The sequence below is a fragment of the Falco rusticolus genome, chromosome 9 (assembly GCF_015220075.1).
Source record: "Falco rusticolus isolate bFalRus1 chromosome 9, bFalRus1.pri, whole genome shotgun sequence".
In the NCBI taxonomy this organism is placed as follows: Eukaryota; Metazoa; Chordata; class Aves; order Falconiformes; family Falconidae; genus Falco; species Falco rusticolus.
This window is the reverse complement of record NC_051195.1, coordinates 23,856,761-23,880,532: the sequence shown is the minus strand read 5'-3', so window position 1 is coordinate 23,880,532 and position 23,772 is coordinate 23,856,761. Positions and strand designations below refer to the sequence as shown.

At 43.5% G+C, this 23,772-nt stretch overlaps 1 protein-coding gene across 1 annotated transcript; it reads right to left on the bottom strand.

The window, feature by feature from the left end:
* Positions 1-102: 102 nt before the first annotated feature.
* Positions 103-22,862, bottom strand: ZNF488 (zinc finger protein 488). Its single transcript, XM_037400951.1, has 4 exons — positions 22,711-22,862; positions 8,499-8,721; positions 4,133-4,361; positions 103-2,220 (listed from the first exon to the last, which is right to left on the bottom strand). The coding sequence occupies exons 2-4, from the start codon at positions 8,715-8,717 to the stop codon at positions 1,040-1,042; spliced, it is 1,629 nt and encodes a 542-aa protein (XP_037256848.1). The 5' UTR covers positions 8,718-8,721; positions 22,711-22,862; the 3' UTR covers positions 103-1,039.
* Positions 22,863-23,772: the final 910 nt, after the last annotated feature.

Below are 23,772 nucleotides of genomic sequence, written 5' to 3'. Positions count from 1 at the left end.
AGAAAACAGAGGAAAGACAAGATGGTCTAATACAATGCAATTCATGTATCTCTGTGTCATTTTGCGAAGGACGTTCCTCTTCTAGGTGTTAGCAGAACAGAGCCTACCATCCACAATTACTGTGCAGATTCTATCTATCAGTGGCTAATAGTAACTCAAATACTCCAGTTGCTTCCTTTAGAATATCCAAAGCCTGCAAACCACAGGCCACACTCTACACCCATCAGATCTGTATGCCTGCTAAAGTCACACAGATCTTGCAAGCACACATCAGGCCAGAATTTGTGCTCACTGCCTAGACAATAACATTGACAATAGGTCACATTTTGATACAGATCCAGGTTGATTTGACTTTATAAAAGATATTGCAAAAGTGGCAGAGCATAGGATAGAACTCAGATATACTGATTTATAAGTCACATCCTTTTTGGCGGTCTATCAGTCAGTTGTTGATGATCACAAAGTTCAGACAGTCTTAACTTCAAAGCCAAGGAGACAGTAAGATAGAAGCATTTTACTCAGACTCACAAATCTGATGAGAGAGCCGATTCAGCTAACATAAAGGAGTAAAAGTCCACCAAAGCTGCTAGAAGCAGTAACTTCTTTTCTTTTAGCATACAAGCTCTGATTTTTTTAGTGCTTAAAGATTCCTCATTCAATGAGGTGGTTGTTACTTCTGTATTTACATTGTACTGCACAAACACCAGCAAATCAAATACAAGCAAAGAAAACTGTTTGCAAAACAACAATTTTGTTCCCAAGTCTTTTCAAATCAATACTGTATGTGTATTCATTTCACTCTTTTATTTCTTCAAAAATAGATTGGCAAGGGCTAGGTTGAGTTTTCAAAACTTACAACCAACGCAGACTCTTGTAAAAGTTTTATATTTTTTTGGAAAGCATCTATTATAAATTATTGTAAACAGTGATTTCCTTTAAGAAATTAATGTAAACTCAAAAAGAAATGGATACAAGTGACTTATGTTCCCCTTCTTTATCCAACCTGCCCAGTCACTTGGTGACATCTTTCTGCACAGCTCTAATTATGAGAAGTCATGTGCCGGGATAAATGATGGCGTTCTCGGAAGTACTCATGACAAATGGGGCATGTTAGCTTCTCTTCTCGCCTCCTCTTGCACTGGGATTCAGTTGAGGAGTATTCTTTTTTGTGATGTGACCGCATGTGGAAGACTAAATCAGATGTCATGCGAAAGGACAGGTTGCATTTGGCACACCAGTTCTGGGCAGCCACTCCAAAGGACATGAAGGTGGGAGGAAGAAGAGTCAAGGAAGAGGAGGAGGAGGAGGAGGAAGAAGAAGAAGTAGTGGTGGTTGTGTTTTGTAATTGTCCTCCTGCTTGCTTGGGCCATGGTTCTGAGGTATATGGGAAAACATTGCTCCGAGTGATGCTTGTCTGCAGCATTTGAGCATTACACAAATCACTGACAAAGAACTTGGAATTGAGAAGAGTGCTGCAGCACATAATGTCTGTGGTGGCAATGAGGCCAGACAGCTCCCCCAGGCTCTTTGGTGACTCACTTATGGGATGAGAAGAATTTATTGCAGCTCTTTCTGTTAGACACTTACTGGGTTTGCTGAAAGCACTCTTCTGTTCTCCTCGGGCTCTAGTGGGCCACACAAAGGAGAATGCACTACCGGAAGAGTTCAGCAACACTTCCTTCGATACCTGCTCTTTACCGAGGGGAACCGTGCTATCTTCCTGTTCTGGCTCCTTCAGTCTCTCGTTCCTCACCTTCTCCTTCATCCTCCTGACCTCGGTGAAAGCACTCTGCTTCTGATCTAAAGCATCCCTCCTAACTGACTGCCTTCCTGAACTAAGCTTCCAGAAAGAGCCAGCCAATACATGCTCTCCCCCAGCTTCTTCCTTGCCCCCACAGTTATGTTCTTCACTCAGATTATTGGTTTTCTCCAACAACACAGTCTTCCTGCTCCTGTTGTTCTCAGCCTCCTCAGATTTTGCTCTTCTTTCTCCTGTGAGACCACGGGCATCATCTTTACAAGCTGCCATTTTGACCTCTAGATCCCTTGCCAGGCTGTGGAAATTCGTGGTCTGCTCAGATAAGTTGCTCTTTTCAGTCTTAGGGTTCTGAAAGTTTTTCCATAGCAGGGTGCTCTTCTCTGGGGCACATAGGAAGCGGACATGGGAGAGATAGGTATGCTCACATTTAAAGACTCGGTCACATTCTTGGCATCTCAACTCTGCAGAAACAGACAACAGATGATAAGTTTTGCAAAGGTAGAATCATGTATGGATGCTGATCCTGACCTTGTCATTAACACAAACAAAACACCAGAGACATCCCTTGTGTCATACAAGATTACACGTTAAAGCTAATGCCAGTGCAGAATCAGGTCCCTTGCTGCTGTGGAAAATGGTTCACTCCTATTTGCATCCATGTGCTACTTGCAGAAATGCTTTCATTTAGATTTTCAAGCCAAGTTTGTATTACCTAAAATGGCCAGTACACAACGTTCTAGATAAAACCATATGGACTTTATAATAATTTGAGGTCTGAACCCAGATTTTGGTCTACATTCCCTATGTCAGTCACTGGCTTTAATACAGGCTGAATGTTAAATTCTGTGTACCCAAACAATAATGTCTTTTAGACCTGGACTCAAAGATTTTGACATGAGCCTCTATTTTCTGCATAGGATACTCCAGAAGTTTAATACCTTTCACAAATCATCTGACTATAATGCTTGAAACCCTTACTCATGCCAGTTTGGCAAACTGCTGTTGTCTTAAGGCACAGAAAATAATGTTCAAAGTGAAACAATGGCAGCGGTGGGCAGGAGGAATGGGGAACACCATTTCCTTCTGGCCTTCAGATGTACTGCATCTCTGATTCATCGCAACGATTGATTGCCCGTGAATAGACAGTACATAATTCAGGGACCGAGACACATATGGCACATCCTAACCTTTGCAAACAGCATCCACGCTACGCTATTTCACAACACACAGCAATTTTTAAATGCACATGATGCCAGACCCCACCTGAGGCCTGGGATACGCAGGCAAGTTCATACATTGGTTGTGCAGAACTACAACCCCCTAATTTGTAGGCTCACCACAGCTTAGATCACTTCCCAGACTACCGAAACTGAACTTCTTACAAGAAAATAAGGCTGCTGATTTGGGTGGAACATTATACCTGCTAGTTTACAGTCCTGAGTCTAGATACAGTGTTTCTTGTGTAGGTAACACTTTGCCCTGGTAAATTTGAAGGGCTGACAGTGTGTGTCTACACAAAAGCTAACAGAATACACTGAAATCAGTTAGAATTATTTAGTGGGTTCCTGCTATAAATGTGTCTATATTAATTTAATATAAATTTACAGGCAAGTACATTACCATATACATTTACCGACTCATACTCTTACCAATCTACACCTTTACTAACCAACTGTGTTTAAACCAGCCAAAGGGAATGTAGAAAGGGGTTTGTTCCAATCTAACTAGATCAAAGTTAGTGGAGCAAATGACAGCTGGAGTCAACCCTGTCATAGACCCGACAGTGATTTGCTTGGTCTCTCCATAATCTAGATATTTTTTTTCAACAATTTCTAAGTCAATTTCTTTTAAATCCATAAATTTCTAGCGACATCTCAGAATTAAAATCATGCCCTTTTTCTCACTCCCACTGTGTCCCACTCTAAATAGGCAGACTGTGCTGTATGCAGTACTGGTTGGGTGGTTAAGTACTAGTGTTTTTTTCATTTACAAGATTAAAGCTGAACACTAGCCTATACCTGATTCCTCAAGGAGCTAAAAAAGGCATGTTTCCAATTGGTATTTGAGGCTTTTAGATTCCAAGGTAGTCAGGTGCATAGACTTTCATTACACAGCTCAAAAATTTCAGCATTAGTCACTAGCGCACCATCCTCTGCTAGAAAGTAGCAATGACAATGGCACTGAGAACTGCAAGTTTGTTCTTGCTCTACGCCACCAGCTCAATCCCCAAAGCAGAAGGTCTTTTCTCTTAGCTGACCAGCTAAGGATTTAGACGGGTTTTATTTCCTGTATTACAAGATTATTGCATACTAAAGAAGTTGCAGAATCGCTTCAGTGCTCACTGACCCCTGCAGTCAGCAGTTAGGTACTTACCATTGTGGGGACTCTGAGCTTTTATTTCATTGAAACCCAGGAGGCAGGAAAGCTCCTCATCATACCAGACAAGGAGTTCCTCGTTTTTGTTGATTTTCCTGGTAGAGCGATAATATAACTGACTGTTTTCTAAGTAAGCTTCCAGGTTCTGCTCCTTGCTATTGGCAGCTGCTTGTACAAGTCTCATCCAAGGCAGTCCTGTGGGACTGTGCACAGACGTAACATCTACCTGTGAGACAGGACACAAAAAAGGGAAGTTTCAGGTCTTGGGATGCAAAATAGATTTCCATCAAATTCTAGACCAAAGCCTGTTTTCTGCCTCACACAGAGCCAGTATGCCAAAGCTGTGAGCCCAATTCATACACCAGGGTCACCAAATCCAAAGTCATCATAGGGAGAAGGCTTCCCTAGCGTGAGCGCTGGAGCTCTGGGAATACAGCTGCATGGGAGAGAGGAGACACCGATGTTTACACTTAACATCTCATGGCAATGCCAGGGCTCGTATGTTTGTCAGTCTCTAGCTCACTCATGGCAAGGATGATGTCCTCTGTCTGATGAAGGTTGTCCCACCGGACTGTATCAGGCGTGGATCATAGAGGTACGTAAGGTGTGCTCCTCTGCAAGCAGGGATCTCAGTCCCATGGGAAAATGGGATATTGAGTCAGGAGAAGTGCAAGCACTATGGTCTGCAGGGCATGAGATGTGCAGACCCCTGGATCAGTGCAGTGTGAGCCTGGAAAGGAACACACACTCTGGGCAGTTGCATGCGGAGTTTTTCACTGACACGAGAGGGTATGGATCAGGAGGTGCAAGAATAATCTTGGTTATTTGATTCAACACCCCAAGGAGACAACATCTGCATATATAAATGTTTGGATAGATTACATAAAAATTAGATTTTAATAAATACAACTAAGAAGCACTTGCAGGATCTCTTTCCTTTTTCAGAAATAAAATTATACATTCCTATTCCTGCCTTTAATAAATTGATTACATTCATTTCAAGGTATCTAAACAGAAAAAAACTCAGCAGAATACTATTTTTCAATAAATTATTTCTCAGAGTTGGGAGGGGTTGATTTACTTTCAGTATGTGTGCATTCAGAAATACTGAACAAATTAAGTTAAAAAATGTTGTTTGGGTTGTAAGGTCAGGCACTCAGAAGTCAAAAAAATAATATTAAGTCTACTGCTCAAATTAAATTTCCCTTCTGTGTGTATATTACAGCACAATCTTCACTCACATATACTCTTTTCTCCACAGGACTCTTGACTCATTTACTCACAGGCTGACCATGCTCCAGAAATAATACAGCTACAAAACATTTGGCTTTGTCTTCCTCATTCAGTGTGTGGCTCTCATCTTACTTTACTGCATTTGGTCTGAACAGGGAATTATTTGGTTTTTTATAGGTTTTTCCTTGGTGTTTACCACAGCAGATCTACGTCCTCTGCAGTATTTGAAAGATGAGGAAGATTTTCATAGGTTGGAGGCTGAAACACAGGGCGATCAAGGGCAACATTTACATGCACAAAAAGCCTCAACTAATTTTTGAAGCACTCAGTCATTGTTTAGAAAGGAAGAAGTTTGGAAATGAAAAATGTCCAGTGACAAGCATGATCTAAATTTCACCCCAAGCAATGTATAGCTCTTTGTTTTTCACTAATTGCAAGGCAGCCACTTGTTCGTGTTTGGTATCAGAAACAGTATTTTGGCTATTTCTTTCTCTGTTTTTAACTCTGTCCGACTATTACCTACCATAAAAAGTATGAGCAGATTAGTAGCTCCATACAAGAATGAAACATTAAGGGACAAATAGGGTAAGAGTTAATAAGAATAAAATAGAAAATAAATCAGCATGCCCTGCAACTAGTTCTCTCTAAATGCCATAGTAATTAACAATGATTGAGAAATACAAAAGTCTGACAGTGACACAAGCACACCCACCCACACACAGTGGTTGTAACTAATAGCTATGACAGAGGCTGTCATTTATTAGTTTCTGTGTTTCAGAAATACCAAGCATCCACCCAATGCCCTAAGCAAAGTCAAAGGGAACACAGCTGCTCCAGGAACCAGAGTGCCAAGGAAAGAGCTGAGAGAGCTTAAAGAAAGTGGAGTAAAGGACAGAACATAAGGTCTGGGTGCTGTCAAGTAGAAGCATGCTCCAGCTTCGGTCTTCCCATGTGTTTAAAGACACTACAAACACTGCAAGTCCACTCTCTTCTGGGGATGGCCATCCCTCAGATGAATCCTTTGCAACCATGTATCAGGTAAAAGCTTCACAGCCCAACAAGGTCAATCACAGCTGGACTATGGAGGCTATGTGGCTTCCTTGACTTGAACGAGGCTGGAGGAGAAGGGAGAAAACAAGACTCTTCCTTGGAACCCACCAAATGCAAGGGGCAGAGGACCTCAGTGGGACAGGTAGCTTTGTCAGGGGCCAGTTTCCTTTGCTGAGAAAAATGACTGGCCAGAAAGAGCCACCTGTGCCAATGGTGGCCAAGGCATTTTCTTTGCCCAAGCACACAAATTGGCCCAAGGAGCTCAAATCAGGTTTTCCAAGAGGATGAGAGAAGAAACACAGAGCTCCCTTTTGTACTAAACATGCAAGTTCAAGATGAGGAAACCATTGTTAGAAATAGTATTCCCAAAGCCTTGCAGGAGTGCTGCCGAACTGTGATGAACATGCACTTCAGCTATGAAGAACCCACTTGCCAAATTACTACTGTGTGTATTGTGTATGTAGCATAGCCAGCATATCAAAACCCATTTCTTGTTTTGCACCTCAGTGCCATGATAACAACGTATTATCATGATTGAATTGTTTAGTTGTCTACACACAGACTTAGGAGCTTAACAATAGTTCCTGATTTCTGGAAGGTTTACTTTTTATGAGTACCTAACAGGATATGGGACCACCGATTGCATCTGAAACAGCTACTTGCACGGAATTTATGTATTTACTGCCAAAAGACAGAGATCTGAGCCAATTCAGGCATCCAATTTCATGGCTGCATAACAATTACTTTGCTCAAATGTAGCAAAACACTAAAGTCATCCCTCTGGGGGGCTCCTCCAATGTAGAAACCCTTTGAGGCTCTTTCTTGAGTCTACAGTCATTCCAAAACTCCCAGGAGGAATACAGAAATATTCCATAAATAAAGCCTCCTTTCAGGAGAGATCTTTCTCCAAAGAGCTTGCAGTTCTCCTGGAGTACTAATAACACTGCACAAGCAAGCAACCTTCTGCTGGAAACTCAAACAAACAGTCAGAAAAACCCTGAAGCCTCTTCTTTTTCTTAATTTGTTTAAAGCAAAAAGTGTCAAAACAGGTATCTCGCAACAGCTGCATCTTCCATATTACACATACTCCCTGGGATTTCTGTTCTCCAGAACACAGAAATCTTAGCAGAACCTGGATCTCTCCCAGATCCATCCATGCCACAGTGTGTGAGAAACTTGCTTGCCTTCGTAAAACATACCTCCCTGTCTTCACCTAGACCAACGGTGACTGAAATGCACTCCAAGACCCAGAAAAGCAAGGTAAGAGGCCAGCATGAGAAATATGCATTGTCCAGATGAAAATGTTATGATAAACAGGGGCTAGGAAACAAAAAGAAATGGGAACTAGAGCTGGAGAATTAACACTCAATCACAGTCTTGGGGTTTCTGACTTTCCCTACAGGACAGTTCCTTTTGTTTCACAGACATCTCTCTGTAGCTTCTCTACAGTGAAAAGTGCAGCTGTAACACAGACAAGCATACCGAAGGTAGCTTTCAGAGGTCCATGTACTAATAGCTGTAAGTTGTGGCTGCCTGAAGATTGTGAGGACTAGTTGCCTGACTGGTATCTTCTAGAGTTCATCCAGCCTGAGATCACTGCCATCGTGCTTTACTTTTATGGATAACTGAGGAAACTGGGTTAACGCTTGCTCAGATCTGTCAGTAAGTGCTGTGAATGTACCACCTGCATGAATCGGTACAATGCCACAGTCTTCCCTCTCTGCTTTTACAGGGTGTCACACCTCCTGATAAGCCTCCTGTGTCCTTTGTAAGGACGAAACAAAAGTGTGAAGTTTCTAAACTACTTGTCCATCTTTCCTCCTACTCCCGGTCAGTGCTGAAGCAGGCCATCAAACGTCAGCACAGAAGTGGGTCGTATTCTTCCTGCAAAAGAAACAGTTTTCACTGAGATCCCTCCAGTCTACAGCTCATAAATCAGAAAGGCACTGCTTTCCCCTTTCGAAGGAGCTGTTAGTTGTGCTGAAAAAAAAACAAAAATCTGCCCCTCAGCAAAGTTACCTTCTCAGGGATGGTGTAACCCTTTTTTGTATGATTAACGTTAAATGCTGCTTCCTCCTACCTTAAATACATAGTGGATGTTCCTTCTCTCAGAACATTTGAGAGCAATAAAAGCTACAGTGTCCAGCAGGGTGTTCTGGAGCATGCATGGTCCAAAAACAACTTCTTCAGGAATATCTTGTGTGGTATGAACAGTAGCCAATATGTCCGGAAAATGGTGATGCAGAAGTTTGTTGTCACTTGTCCAAAGGAATTTAGGCAAAGATGTAAGTTCCATCATAAACCTGTAAAATAAACAAGAAATCACATTTGGACTAAAGATGGAAGTGGAAGGGGGCATCACTACTTACAATGTAAAGACTTCCAGGAGCTGTAGGTGAATTTTAAGAGCATGCCAGGACATTTTTGCTTACAAAGTTTACAGCTATACTAGCATCCAGTTCAGAAAGCAAAAAATAACTTTGCACTAAACCAAAATCTTAGGTTTGTAAACAAGTGAGTTTCTCTTTTCTGGAATAGGCAGGCACTCCAAGAGTTCAACTCCTGCTACACTGCTACTCTCCACAGCCAGGAATAAGAAGGTTTGGGAACAGTAAGCAAAATTTTCAGTGAGTGGAACTCAACTTATTCTTTTTCAGCATATTCTTAGATATCCTTCTTACTTATTCGTAGTAGTTTGTAGAAGTGTGAAGAAAGGTAGAGAAGCAGAACACATACACACACAAAGAACCCCAAGCATTTCTTGAAGTGCATTTTGAAAAAGCTGTGTTTTTTGATTTGAGTGTGCAACATCAGTCTAGTTTCTGGTTAAGCCAGTACAAAACCAGGAATAACCTGAGTCCCAAGTCTATCTAACCTGAATGCACACAATCTGTGGAGATTGACAAAAATATTAATTTCATCCCATCTCAAAATACATGTGAGATCTTACTTATCTGCTGCTGTTCAGAAAATCTCACCCAACTATGGCTCTTTGCATGGTGATACTCTTTGCATAATGTCAGCAGAGTTTGCTGTCTTTAGAGGACAATTTTTTCTGCCCTGAATATAGAATATTACATTTTTCGGAGCAGAGGTGATTTCTACAATATGAGCCACTATCTGAGAACTCTGCATACAGCGAAGAGGCAAGTTTGAGTTATTTGTCATTCTAAGCTTCTCTACGTTTCTAATAAAGATATTGCCACCTCCAGCTCCCAGCTGGAGGTCATGGAAAAACCTTCATTTATGCCATCAAGAGCTGGATCAGGTCCATTAGGCAGAGAAAATTAAAGAGAACAGCAACAAGCCCTGAAGAGGTCTTAGCCTAATAAATACTGAGATAGAAGGGCTGAAGATCCATTCTAATCTTTCTCACTCTCTGCCAACAGAATTGATTTGTTACTCACTGGCTCATGACTTAAACTGAAGTGATATAAAGTGCTCAGGAGAGTTGCACTGATTTAACTAAATCAATTTCTAAATCACTATAGTTAATCCAGTATAATTTCTTCCTGGTCGGCAAGGTCTATGGCCCTACCCTGAAAATATTAAAATACGTGGTTACATATTCAGTAAGTAGTAAACATCTGAAGGATGAAGGGCTAAATCAGACAACCAAGGCAAAGAGTGGAACATAAAAGGTAAAAAAAAGGTTGGGAGGCTTGCCAGAGATTAGTTGCTCAAAGAAGGATAAATTTGGTTTCTGCTTTCTGTTAATGGTGAGTTTCATTATCTGGTATCCCAATAATCTCCTAAAGTTACTGTTGGTGTGACAACAGAATGATAGGATCTATGTATACAATTCTATAATATATCAAATCTACCTAAACAAATGCAATGATATTCATGTGTATGTGTGTGTTTCCATTTAAACTACATATCAATTTTTAATAAATGTAAACAGTCAATTTATTTTAAATAAAACAAAACCCAAAAACCAATCATAAAATAAATTTGAGGTCTAAAATGCTTAAAACTCTCTCTAAATAAGAAAAAGTTTAGAAATAAATTATAACCTGCGCCAGTTGCTATTCTAAATAATTCACATTCAGGGAATTCTTAATCTTTGGTGACATTATTTTACTTACCCACTTATGAGCCTAGAAGACAACTCCTCTTACTAAGATTTCCTTTCCTATGAAATTCACCTGAATTTCTCCATGTAAACTCAGAGAATGCTGTGCCTTGGCACACTGCTGTCATCCAGAGGAAGCAGAAGCCAGGGCCCTCACAGCTGGGGAAGGATGCTGGCTCTGGGCACGCACGCTTCCCCTGGGAAGAGGGTGGGTGCTACCTGTCAGCAATCAGCCTCTTCCTCCAGAAATCTCAGCCCAAGCACAGATATAAGGGTCTGAAGAAGCTACCTACGCTGCCTGCTGCTTTCCTCTATTGCAGCAGCTTTTCAAAGAGGACCATAAACCCAACCCTAACACAAACCATTTCTCCAAGACTCAGAACGTGCAGATACCCAAGAAAAGCTCCTAAGATTTACGTGTAACAGCACCATCTAGTGATTTCGGCCATAACAGAAAGATTCACCCGGGGCAGGACATGCTTTAGCACTCTGCAAGGTTGGTCTGCAACCACCAGCTCCCAGAGCACAGGCAGAGCCCACACCTCCAGCCTGGGCAGCTCCTGGGAGCTCCTTGGTGAAGGTGGCAGCAGTTACCAGCCATTTGTGTACCGCTTGCTGTGCTGCCTGCTCCCCTGTCCCAAACCCCGGATACAGAAGGGCTTCCACACACCCAAAGGGAAGGGCAAGAACAAATCCCCTGGGCACAGGAGGCACTGCCCGTACACACTGTCCCACTGCTGCAGGCTAAGCCTCCCTGCTGGGGTGGGAGTGGGAAGCCATCACTCCTCATGAGGAGCACAGCCGATGGGGGTGCACTTCTCCTACTTTTCTGGGCTGTTCTACCACCCCAGGAGCTGCTGGCTAGGCACTCAGCCTCAGCGCCTTGAGTCATGAGTTGGGCAGTTGAGCACCCCTTCACTGTACCAGTAACTCTTACTCGACTAGGGCAGAGAATGGCACTGCCTGTGCTGGAACTCCCATGGACTGGCCAAAGCAGGGAAGAAGAATGGAGACAAGCGCTTCTTCACTGGCAGCCCTGGAACACTCCTGCCTGATTGCAGCCTGAGTGGTACACCCAGAGGAATGGTAACAGTGTTCTTGGAATTCTTGAGAAAATTACGAACTCGGGTTGCAGCCAGGTTGCTGATGACCAAAGCCAACCATCTCACAGCCCCATAAACAGCCGTCCTAAAGTGACACCCCTTGAGCTCTCCTGGACCGCAGCAGGCTGTGCCCAGCATCCCCCTCTGAGCGGGACGCCACTCAGAGCTCACAAACCACCAAGTCTGTGACAACAGGGGGACCGGCGTGGAAAGTCGATGATGGGGCCTGGGCTGATACCCCTGCTCCTCCAGGCTCAACCCTTCAACCGCTGAGGAATGCAAAAGGCATTTGATATATTTCACTGAACGTGGGGGAAACTTTTAACAGGTATACTGTTGTTATAATACGCATTGCAAGCTTGAAGTAGTTAGGTTATTTTTTGTGATTTAAAACAAAAAGTATCTCATTGCTTTGTAGCTAAAATCTTACAGGTAATCTTGAATTGTGAATAAAATCTCTTCCCCCCCCCCCCCGCCCTCTGCCTCTTCCCTTTACATCCAATCCATTGTCCAAGTCTGAGACTAGGAATAGACCCAGCTGCACCCAAACTCTGTGAGAGTTTAGAAGGGGGGGTCTACTCCAAACCTCGTGACTCAGCAGGAGGATCTCCTTTCCCCTCTTACAGCTTTGATATGACTCACTTTCAACTTGATTTATCTCTGTGCATTTACTCCATGTAGTAAGTAATAGAGTGAACCTTGCCATCGAATCTTGTGTAGTCACATTTTCACAAATTCATATTAAACTTATTTCACTCAACTCTTTGGTGGTAATTTTTTAAGTGACCTGACCTAACCAATTTTTATGCTACACTGCCCTATGGCAAAGGTATCTGGCCACAGGGTAAATAAATATTTATTCTCCAGCAGACAAATCAGTGTATGCATGTCCTCAGTTCCATTTAATTTGCCTAGACTGATGGGAGATAGGAAATGCAGGTTAATAAGGAATATCAGATATTTTCTAACAGATCTTTCTTCTATCCAAACTTGAGCATCCTTCAAATGCAATATGCCATTATGTTTTGCTTGTGACTTGTGACTTTTGAATTAGTCAAAATCTGTAATGGGCAAAAAAATCCCCAGAACCTACAGGTATAAATGTTAAAGTCTCAAAGTGATGCCTTGGCAGCTGTAGTCACATTCAACCCTTGCACAGAAGGGTCAACTTTTTGAAAAGTCGTGAAAAGGATGTTCTATGTGTACACAGCAAATGGGCTCGTTAACCGTTAGCCTTGTGCCCAAAGCTTTCAGCATGGGAAGATCAACCTCCTCCAATAATTTGTCGAATGCACCATCTAGTGTAACATCTCAGTATAACACAAAGACTAACCAGCAGCAGGACGTCCCCGAGTCCCTGGTGTCCTTAGCGTGTTGCATGACTGCAGCTTCTGAGTACCTTGTCGGGCATGAGTTGCTTCTCTCCTGAGAGAGTCATTCTCTCTGCCACCCTCTGCTGAGACAGGAGGCCAGGTGCCTCCAAAGGCACGGGGGTTTATAGGGTCTGGTCATGGTTACGTCAGGCAGGGAGTGTAATTTAAATTGACATTGTTGCCTTTTTGAAACAGAGAAGGTAGGCTGAAGATGTGCTGCTGGTACTTAGAGTGGAGAGTGGTTACACTCTGCAATGTCTTTAGAAGAAAAAGGGTGAATCTTTTTCCTACCATCTCTTAACAGCATGAGAAAGCTCTTCCCTCTGCATGGACGAGCTTTCAGCTTGTGGAACAGAGGCAAGTGCACCATCTGAGGGGTAACAGCAAGCAAGCATGACTGTACAGCTTTCAAAAATGAGCTACTACCTCTGCAAAGAGATGTGCTGCATCCTGGGGGAGTCCTGACCTGGGCCAGCACTCATTCAGAGGGCTCCATCGGAAGGTGCAGATTCATCCACAGGACAGTACTGGAACAAGTCCTGCCTCCTGCACAGGTGAGGGGTGGTAGGGGCTTGTGTGGTAACTGCAGCCCTTATCTTGGCGAACTGAAACACTGATCTCCTCAGAAGTAAAGACTAAGTCTTGAAACATGACTTGAGAGGAGACAGAGAAATTGAATTGATTTACTTTCTGAACACTCTGGTGGAGCAAAGGAAACACAACAGGTGAGCTGAAGGGAGATAAAAGGACCACAGACGACAGGAGTAAAAGGTGAAGGGAACTAAGTATCTATGAAAGCTTCACAAGCATCGCTGCAATATTGTGGCTGGATTGTGCAACTCAGCAGCTGCAGCGTGAAAGAGGGTACACACACGCATGCACACACAGACAACCTAGGCAACGCATTTCTACACTGCAAACTTTTTAAAATCACTTTTTAATCGTTGCTGTTAAAAAAACTTACCAGGCTGCATGGCACTTTTTAAGAAAATTTGCTAACATAGATTTTACCTTTGTCCCATAAATTTGAGGATGGTAGTGTCTGAAAAGTGTACATGGAGGTGCCTTTTCAGCAAAGCTCAGGAAAGTTTAGCGGTATCCCAAGCCTAAATCTGCCCGGGGCTCTTCCCCTAGTATGTCCAGTGAAATGCTTATTGATACTTTACAGGAGTAAATCTCAATGGGCTATAGGCATGAGATTGCCCAGGGCCTAATCAGCTCTGCTCTTTTCAGTCCTACCACCACTCATCGCAAACACAGAGACAGCTGAGAAATGACTGTGTGTAAGGTCAGGTTCGACAGCTGCCGGAGGGGCATCTGCTGGATTCTCCGAGGGGTCAGCAGGTGTCTGAGCTGTGGCAGCATGCAGTGCAGAAGGCTTGCTGCATAACAGGCAATGCAACCTCATAGCTTGAAAGCACCAGCACATAGCTTGGCATTGCTGAAATATAGCAGCACTGCCTGCAACGCTTCAAGCAGATGACGGAAATGAGCTAAAACAAAGTAAGATGATGTGCAAGCAGGCCAGAATATAAATCTGAAATGCCTCTCAGTTTGGAAGGAAGTTTGATTTGGATCTAAAACAACCTCTACATGTTTTTCATGTGGTTATAATCTAAAGACAAAACTCCAGCCACAGCCAAGAATTCTTGGGTTTTGCCAAATTTTCCTTAGTTTTCAGGAACGTCAGACTTGAACCTGAATGAGAATTCTACACCAACCCATGAATCCAGTAGTTGAACTCTTGTTTAATTCTAAATCCTGTCTCAATGCAAATCTCACATCTTTGCCACCAGTCTTCATAGTCTAAATCAAGTCATTAAGAACCTACAAATAGAGTCATGATGAGAAATGGAGAAAGCATACTAGAATGCCTGGCATTTTCCTCTGATGGGCTGAAGTAGGTGAATTTCTCAGATTCTTCACAGTGAGTGAAGGACTGAGAAAATGATCATCACAAGAGAATTCTCCAAGACTTCACATAACTGATTACTCCTGCCTTATGTTAATGATTTCCACATTTTGGCTACCTCCTTTAAGGAGCTATAATTCTACTGTGCTCCAATTTCTTACAGATTTGCTAGCTGTCATACATCCAACTAATTCACTTTTCTTCTACTAAATAGCAAAGTTTACAGAACTCTGTCACAAGCCTCTTTGTGAAGGTCATATCTTCAGCTCTGTGTCATGCAGGCAATGATATGTTTGCCTCAAACCGCCAGTGCTGGGAGTGCCATTGCCTCCCAGGGACACGATCCCCCTCATGCAACATCATCCTGCTGTTCTCACTCGTGTTCTGCATAAGCAGTTCCTATCCCTCTGGGCTCACCCACACATGCCTCTGAAAGGCTGAAATAAAATTAATATTTATAGTGCTTTAGAAGCACACTAGAGTCACATCACCTGTTGGACAACGGGTACTCTCCATATTCTATCTGTCACAGATGCAGATTCTTCATATGGATGAATTTAGGGACTTGCTGTTTAATGGACTCTTCATCCCCCAGAGAGTATCTGATACACATATACCATGTCCCTGAGTGATGGATTTTGCATCTTGATTTCTGAGAAGTGTGACAGATCTGTCAAACAACAAGTACCTGTGGGCAGGCAACTCCCTATGCATTATGCAATTATGGATGTTCCATCAAAAAGCGCATGAAACAGTGCTCACAGCAACTCTCCCAGCCTGCGCACTCCCAGAAGCAGCACACAAATTGCTAGTCATCTTTTGGTTCTCTGAATGCTCTTCCAAGCTGGACCCCTGCAGAAAGCCTTCTCCTCCTCTCTCCCTATTTCCTAGCACTTGCATATCATCCCATTAACTAACTAGGGTTGCAGCTTCTGCCTTCCTGAAAAAGTTTTACGTAGCTCCCTCAGCTCATGAGAAAAATGTTCCTAGAGCAGGGAAGCCAGAGAAGGGCATAGTAACAGTTCTGAGCTAATTTTCAGATCCCTGATTTTCTACTATATGGCCTTCAGATGTCACTGCAAGCTCTTCTAAGAAATGTCTGAAAATTCCCAAAAGCTGAAAGACCAGTTTGAGCAAGGACTCCCCTGCCTCCTATTTTCATAGGAACTGTGGCCTCACTTGGAGTTTCTTGGTGGTCATAAAAGCACTGGTAGCCTTGCATAATACTACGATTGACTTTGCAAGTGTTAAGAAAACGAATCAATCACCTTTGCAAGAGGGGAACCTTTTCAGTCAGAACTTAATTAGTTAGTTCAGCTCTTCACAATCATAAATGGAAGGAGATAATAAAAATTGTTTCTCTTAAAAGAATTTGACTTTTTTTAATGTCAATAGCTTCTTGATTTCACCTTTACATTCCATTTTATCTGTGGATTAATTTGCATACAGTGATATCACTTTCAAAGCAAGTATCCTAGTTGGAAAAAAAAAACCCGCACCAAAGTGACTCATAAAAACTAATGAAAACGTTTGATCCTGGACAGCATCATTCCACAGCCTCCACAACCATTCTTACATCTACTCCAGACTTTCTCCAGAGCAGGGATTAATGTAAAGAGTATGCCTCTGCATTTGCCATGTCAACAAATCTGAAGGAAAGAAAAAAAAAATAATAAATACTGGAACCATCATTTACTCCACCTTTTAACTTACTCCTCTCTACAAAAAAGCATGACTGCATTTTCCCTGAAGCGCGTAACCTGTGACTTCATGCCAATGCACTCCTGTAGCCGTTGCCAAAACTGCCTTTGATTTCAATAGGAGGTCTGTTGGTCTGAGGAATCCATGATCAGACATGCAGTGTCATGCACAATAAACTACAAATATTAAAGGAATTGAGCTGATGCAGACAGAGTGCTTCTGTCTGCAGCATTTATTATTCTCTGTTGTTATAAGGAACTGAGGATTCTTAACAGATGAAGGGAATTCTAAGGGAATCAGAGATGGAAAAGTGAGAAAATCCACTTCCTGGGTTTTAGACATTTCCTTTCCTTCTGTGCAAAGTTTTATTCTTATTTTCATTCAAGTTGTGAACTGCAAAGAAGAACCAAAACTAAAACTGAAGGAAACTGGCAGGAAATTAAAGAAAGGAATAGAGAATTCTTGTTTTAAAAGAGAAAATAAGTAATTCCAGAACGCACAAAATAAATCCTAAAAGAAACTGCAACCTGCTTCCTAAACGTGTTAAATCACAAGCTGAGAAGGTTCTTTTAAAGCATGAAAAGTCTAAACAAGTCATTTCTTTTAGCTCACTGCCACTGCAAGACAGAATTTCTGTGCTTCAGCTTGGGTGCCAGTCTGGGAGCTGCTTCGTTCTGGGCATGAAGGGGTTCCTTCATAGTGCTGAAAATCCCGCATACATGAAGAAAATTGTACAAGTATACATGGAGAGAACAGGCAGATATAGCTATGTGCTGCCCATTCCCAGTCTGTTTGGGATGCACAAAGTGAGCTGTGGGTTTGCTACCCCTCAGACAGCCATTGTATCTGAACCAGTGTATACAAAAGCCTTAGATTACCTTAGAAAGGAAGCAATTGCTGTTGATTAAAAAAACAAAAACAAAAACAAAAACAAAAACAAACAAAAAACAACCACGAGTCATGTCACTTATTTTTGAGTCTCAAGTTTAGCAACTTGTCCATCTTTGAGAAACAGCCCATAGAAAATACTCCTTGAATTTCCAAGCTTTGGGTATGGTCTCTCATCCTCCCTTTTTCACTGGTGGCAAATTTGGATCCCAGTGATTCTGCACAGAAGCAAAGGAGCAGCTGATCCAAAGAGGGCCCTTTCCTGCCAGTGAGCCACTTCCCATCTATGTCGTAAGAAGAGCCCAGTTAGCACTGATAAAATAACTGAGATAATGGTAATAAAACCTGTGGAGACTGGATCTTTTTTTTTACTGTCCAGGGCTACAACTGGGGCATACTGTGAGTACTTCTCAGTTCCTCATAGCCCTTGATGTACTGCTGCTCTGAACATATGCCCTGTACTCCTGGGATGACTGTCCCCGCAGCTTGCCTGAGCTAGGCATCTGGGAAGAAGCAGAAGGAAATACAACTATGCACCAAGGGGGAATTAGCTGACTGCAAAAATGAACTGAATCTAAAGAGCGTGGAATAAAATTGGGACTGAACTAGCCTGACGCATGAAAATGGTTTTCCCTTGGCATACCAGGCATCCCCAGCTTTGACCATACCTTCCTGTACAGCAGCTGCACAACTCTGACCTGACAAACCCCTAAAAAGAGCGGGTAGAAACAGGGAAACTCGCTGCCTAGCATCCCCTGAAAACAACACGAGGCTGCTCAGGGTGAAGAGCCTGGTGTCTGCTTTGAGATTCCAGAAATTGGCTCCTTCTGGAGGTTTTATTGTGAATCAGAGACCTCCAAGCTTATGGGGTGCTCACAATTTTGTTGTATAATCAGGGAGCAGTTCTCCAATTCATACTATTTTAAGGCTCTATGGTCTTTAGACTGTCTTCCATCACCTGAAATCCCCAGTACATGCAATGTAAACTGACAGCTCTTGATGAACCATCATTGTATCTTGGCTGGATACCCAGCCTAGTGAATCATGAAGCTGCCAAATCTTTTTATTATGAACAGTCTCTCAAACTTCAGTGGGAATAATGAAGAAGACAGAGCTAAAATCCCTGCTTGGAAATAAGTAAATACCTCAAGCTCCACATTTGCCTTAAGCAAGTCTTGTGAAATACAGCAGCCATTTAGAAATGCAGATTAAAAGAACATCTTCCAAGTTTCTTCTTATTTTCACTGAGGAAAGGGAAAGTTGCAGTGGGCTCACTCACGATGCCTGATAGCTCACAGACGCGTAGAGTAGATGCAGATTGAATCACTTCTCCAAGACCACCACAAGGATGCAATTTCCACTCTTTACCTAAAGCCTAGGAACAAAGTGCCTGCAACTGAGCATCAGATCTAAAAAAATAAAAGAGATTTGAACAAGTCCCAGTAGAGTTATGTACTCTAGCCCCACTGACTTGCAAATGGCAGCTTAGCACCAAACTTCCCTATGTTCTTAAGAAATTTCCACACTGAACCCTATTTCTACTGCCACCATCTTCCATGGCAGGAAGAGGAATGGACTGTCCCACATGGCAAGAAAACCTGGTTAATACTGATTTGCTGGGATGTGTGACACATCCATGCCTGCATAGCTCCACGTGAAGCCTTCTTTGCTTGGCAGACCTTGTAGTAAACTGGAGGGTTTCAATCTGGTGGAACATGAGTGACAGAGTCGCTGAGGTCTCTGTTCCACACCTCCCAGTGCTTGAATCCAAGAAATGCATGGCAGACACTGGGAGGGCTCTTGATGTTTCCAGCTGGGCGATAAGCAACAGTAACACCATCCTGCTCTAATTAGACAGGATGAAATATCTGTATTTTCTGCTCTCCCAGTGGTTCAGACAGACTGGGTCTAGGAGTTTGGCTCCATGTTGCATAAAATGTCAATGCCCCCTTCCAGCTGGGCTGGCCCCAGAGGCAGAATTAGTGCTTCTGTCTGGCACTGCGGCTGATCTAATGGACCCTGGTGGATGGTACTGGCTTGCACAAGTCAGCCATAAGTCAGACAATCCACCTGTGGATAGAAAGGAGTTTGTACAGCTCTGTAGTCTGCTGGCTTTCACAGACTACATTTTTGCATGCAGGGCACTGTACTGAAGGGCTGACTCCTCACTGGGCTACAGCTGTTCTGTCTAATGGAAGCATTACCTTCATCCACCGCTTTGCTCTTGTGGTTTCAAGGCCTAAGACCTAAACAACAGAGCTCCTGTAGGATAATGGGAGCATGTTTTAACTCTTCAGCCAGGCTTGAGGATTCTCAGACTGTAAATGTTATGAATTAACATAATTTCAGCTGCATAGTACATGCAGTACAATGTTTGGATATATTTCAGTTCAGAGCACACAGTATTTCATATTCCACACCTGAACCCTGCTAGTGTTCACCTCAGAGACTTGGTCTGATTTCTGCTCCCGCCGCTCTGGCATTCTTCACCATTCAGCAACAGACACAACACCCCAAAATGTCGCAGCAGTTTTGAATTTTATAGGGGACAACCAGGAAGGGAGAGAAAGCAGACGTAAAAATGCCTTTACTTTTCTAACACCAAAAAAAGCACAGAATAAACCCGTGTTTTAAAGAAACAAAGTTATTCCATGGGAGGGGGAACAGAGCAGGCAACTAGTCACCTGTCATCATAGTGTAAAACAGTTACTTGTCACACAGATATGTGTCTCCACTTTCAGCAAAATCCACGTTTGATTCACGTAAATAGGAGCATGGCACCAAGGCAAATTGTGCTAACAAATTGCCACCAACCACAGCGCTTGTGCTAACACATTTGTTCTCACACAGATTTGTGCATTTGTTCCTTCAGGCAGGCATCGATGCAGACAAAACCACCATTCCCTACACGGAGCCACAGGAAACAGGAACAACCAGCCAGGCAGCTGAACCACCAACGCAATCCAAACACAGACAGAACGAAAAGGTGTAACTTGATAAAACAGTCACAAATCATTTTTCCTCTCTCTTATAGCTCACATTCGTGTCTTCTTTTCACAAATCAAAAGAATTATGTTATCTGATCGACGTTCAATATATATAAGGTACATTCTTGTTTAACAATCCTGCTATTAATTTTTGGTAGCTCTTGATTTAAAAAATGTTATTCTATTCAAATGTTTCTTATGAAACTAATATATTGGTGTGCAAGCATATACATATATATGTACACATATATATACACGCACATATACATTAACAACTATACATATAGCTATACATACAGCTATATAATCTTCTGTGGTTTTGCATGTTCATCTGTATTTGAAGAGAAACATTTTAGAACTAAGAGCATTCAATTTCATGTGGTTAATACTGGAGATTTCTTCAACAATACTAAGTAACATTAACTTACATTAACCTTATTTACATTAATGCTAAATTTACTACATAATGTCAATCCCAATAACAGCAAGTAACTGAGCTGAGGAACACCATGAAATGTGAAATTGTGAGGAACAACATAAACAACAGATTTTACACTACAGTGAAGCAAAGAAACCTTTTAATGGAAAGTGAATTCTGTAAATTAAGATAGGTCTGACTTTATAAAATAATGTTCCCCCACAAAATACTTTGACCTGGTGTTTATTAATAGCATTTGCAAGTAACATATGTCTGTGTTGCAGGAAAACCATACTAACTGATTCACAGCATGACAGACATGGAAATATCTGCATATAACATACTAGGATTTAGCCAAGTAATTCCCTCTGCAAAATTTTCCATACAATCTCTAATTCTTTACATTGAATTTATTTTTGTACTTTCTCATCTGGTTATATTATGTTCAGATAATAGAAGCTAAAGTAGTATTTTGACTTTACACTAATATTTCTATGGTTATAAAGCTGTTTTTTTTCATAAGGTGGTATCTCTACAGAGTTCTACAAGGCAGTCCTACTTTGCTTTGAAATACTGAAATGCTTAAATACTGAACAATTTTGCTTTTTCAAAGAGCAGCTTATGCTTTGGTGTGGTTTCACACATGAAAAGAAATAAATCTTAAATTCAATCTCCCAATCTTCTTATTGCCTAAACAAATCCCTGTCTCTAGTACGATTCAATAATGTTCACCATCAATAATATCACCTAGTTACCATTCAATAGATGGTAACAAGAGGTGTCAAACACTATTTTTTTCATTTTTAAAAGCCAAAATAAGAGATAGCTCCTGAGCAAGGATTTATTATTAAATTCTGATTTTCATGCATAAGTGCAACTGCTTTTTATTTAAGAGCAACTATATTAAAAATCTAAAATATGTAAAAATAATGTATTCCATCAAGTTTTTATTAACGTTTCTCCCAACTAGTACTTGTCGGATCACAGAATAGTCATTAAAATGCTTCAAACATTTCTACTAGACTGAATTCCTACAGAAACCTTTTCATGGAAGGATTTGCAAATGTAAAGATCAATGTGACATTTTAAAGTGCCAGCAATAACAGCTTGTAACTTACTTAACTAGTAGGAAATTTCTGCCAAGGAACATGGATATCCTTGTATTAGATACAAACAGAGAATAACAATGCGAGCAATTCCAAAGAAAGTTCATCAATTTCTGAAAAGCAATTAGACGCTCAGTAAGTACCTAAAGCCACCACGATGCGATCACCTGCCGAAGCTGGAAGCTGCGGAGAGCTGGAAGCAATAGAGGGGCGAGTGATGCTCGGCGGGTCTGGGCGAGCGAAGCGGAGCCGGGAGGGGAAGGGCCGCTGCCCCCGGGGCTGGGGGGCGCCGCCTGCCCTCCGCCCTCAGCCGCCCCCGCATCGCCCCCCGGCAGCCTAAGGACGGCACCCGCCGCACCGGGGGCTCTCCGCGAGGCCCCTCGCCGCCGCATCGGAGCGGGCTGTGACAAGGTCGGGGTTAAGCACTGGTCACCACGGGGCATCCCCGTGCCCTCGCTGCTCCCCGGCAAGTCCCCGCGGGCAGCCCGGCCCCCGGTACGGCAGGTCCCGGCGCTGCGGCAGCGCCCGGGCGGGTCGGGGGCCCCCTCGGGCCGCCTATCCGGCCCCGTCGCCCCCTCGGTGCGCACCGGCCGCCGGCACGGCCCGGAACGCCGCGGGCCCCCGCCGCCGCCCTTCCCCGCTCCGGGGGGGGCCGCGCAAGCCCGGGCGGGAGGCACGGCGCGGCCCCGCACCCACCCGCCGAGCCCCCTCTGCCCCGACCCCGCTCACCTGGGGGTCCAGCCCCGGGCTGTCCGCGGACAGCGGCTCTCCGGCACCGGAGTCCCCGCCGTGCCCGCTTCGCGGGGCGCAGCCCTCCCCCAGGATCCCGCTACGGCCGAGGCCCCTCGGAGCCCTCACCCCACCGCCGGGGCCGCCCGGCCCCCCAAGAGCTGCGCCGGCAGCCCCCCGCCGCCGCACCGCCCCAGCACGGCGGCATCCTCCTCCCCGCCACGGCTCCCCGCCCAGAGCAGACCCCGGGAAACGCCTACCGCAGCGCCTGCCCCCGGCCTCCCCCCGGCACCCGGCCGCCCCCCGCCCCCAGGAGCCGCTGCCACCAGCGCCCGCGGGGGGCGCGGAGCCCTTCCCGAGGCAGAAGCCATCGCGGGAGCGGCTGCGGACCGCAGCGGGCGCGGGCGCGGGGCCGCGGGGGCTCAGGGGGTGGACGGGATTCCCCCTTGTACCGGTGCTCCAGAAAGAGTTTATTTTGAAGTTGAGGGGGGGAACCAAACCAAACAAAAAGACCTGCAGAGCCTGCTTGCCGCTTGTCCTTTAGAGCCTCTGACGACAGTTTTGCATGTGAGGCTGTTCTGGGAGCTGCAGGTTATTGATGAGAGCGGTTTATAATGAAAATTACCTCTTCATACAAAGTACTCGCAGAATACAAAATTAGGAATTTGTTTGAGGTATGAAACGGTTTGTGGCACAGCTGGTATGTGAAATAAAACCATCAAACGTCTTGTCATAATCAAATATTCCCTAAACCTGGACTAGCGACATTGCTTTTGAAAGATGTCGTTCCGTATAAATGCCTTTAACGCCTGGTAGAAAATTTTTATGAACATGTTGACAAATGAAATAACCCGGATTATTTGATTAGTGTCCATGTAATCTGAATATTAGCTTGTATCGGGAGAAGAAACGTCAACCCTTTAATGCTTTTGAAAGGACGGATTTTCGCTGCAATTAAAGAGTAATCTTATCCCAATGGAGAGAGAGTGACCCACGCTCCCCGCGCTCTGTGCCACAGGGATTGACGAGGATGAACTCCGGAGTTTGTTCCGTCTGAGCTCA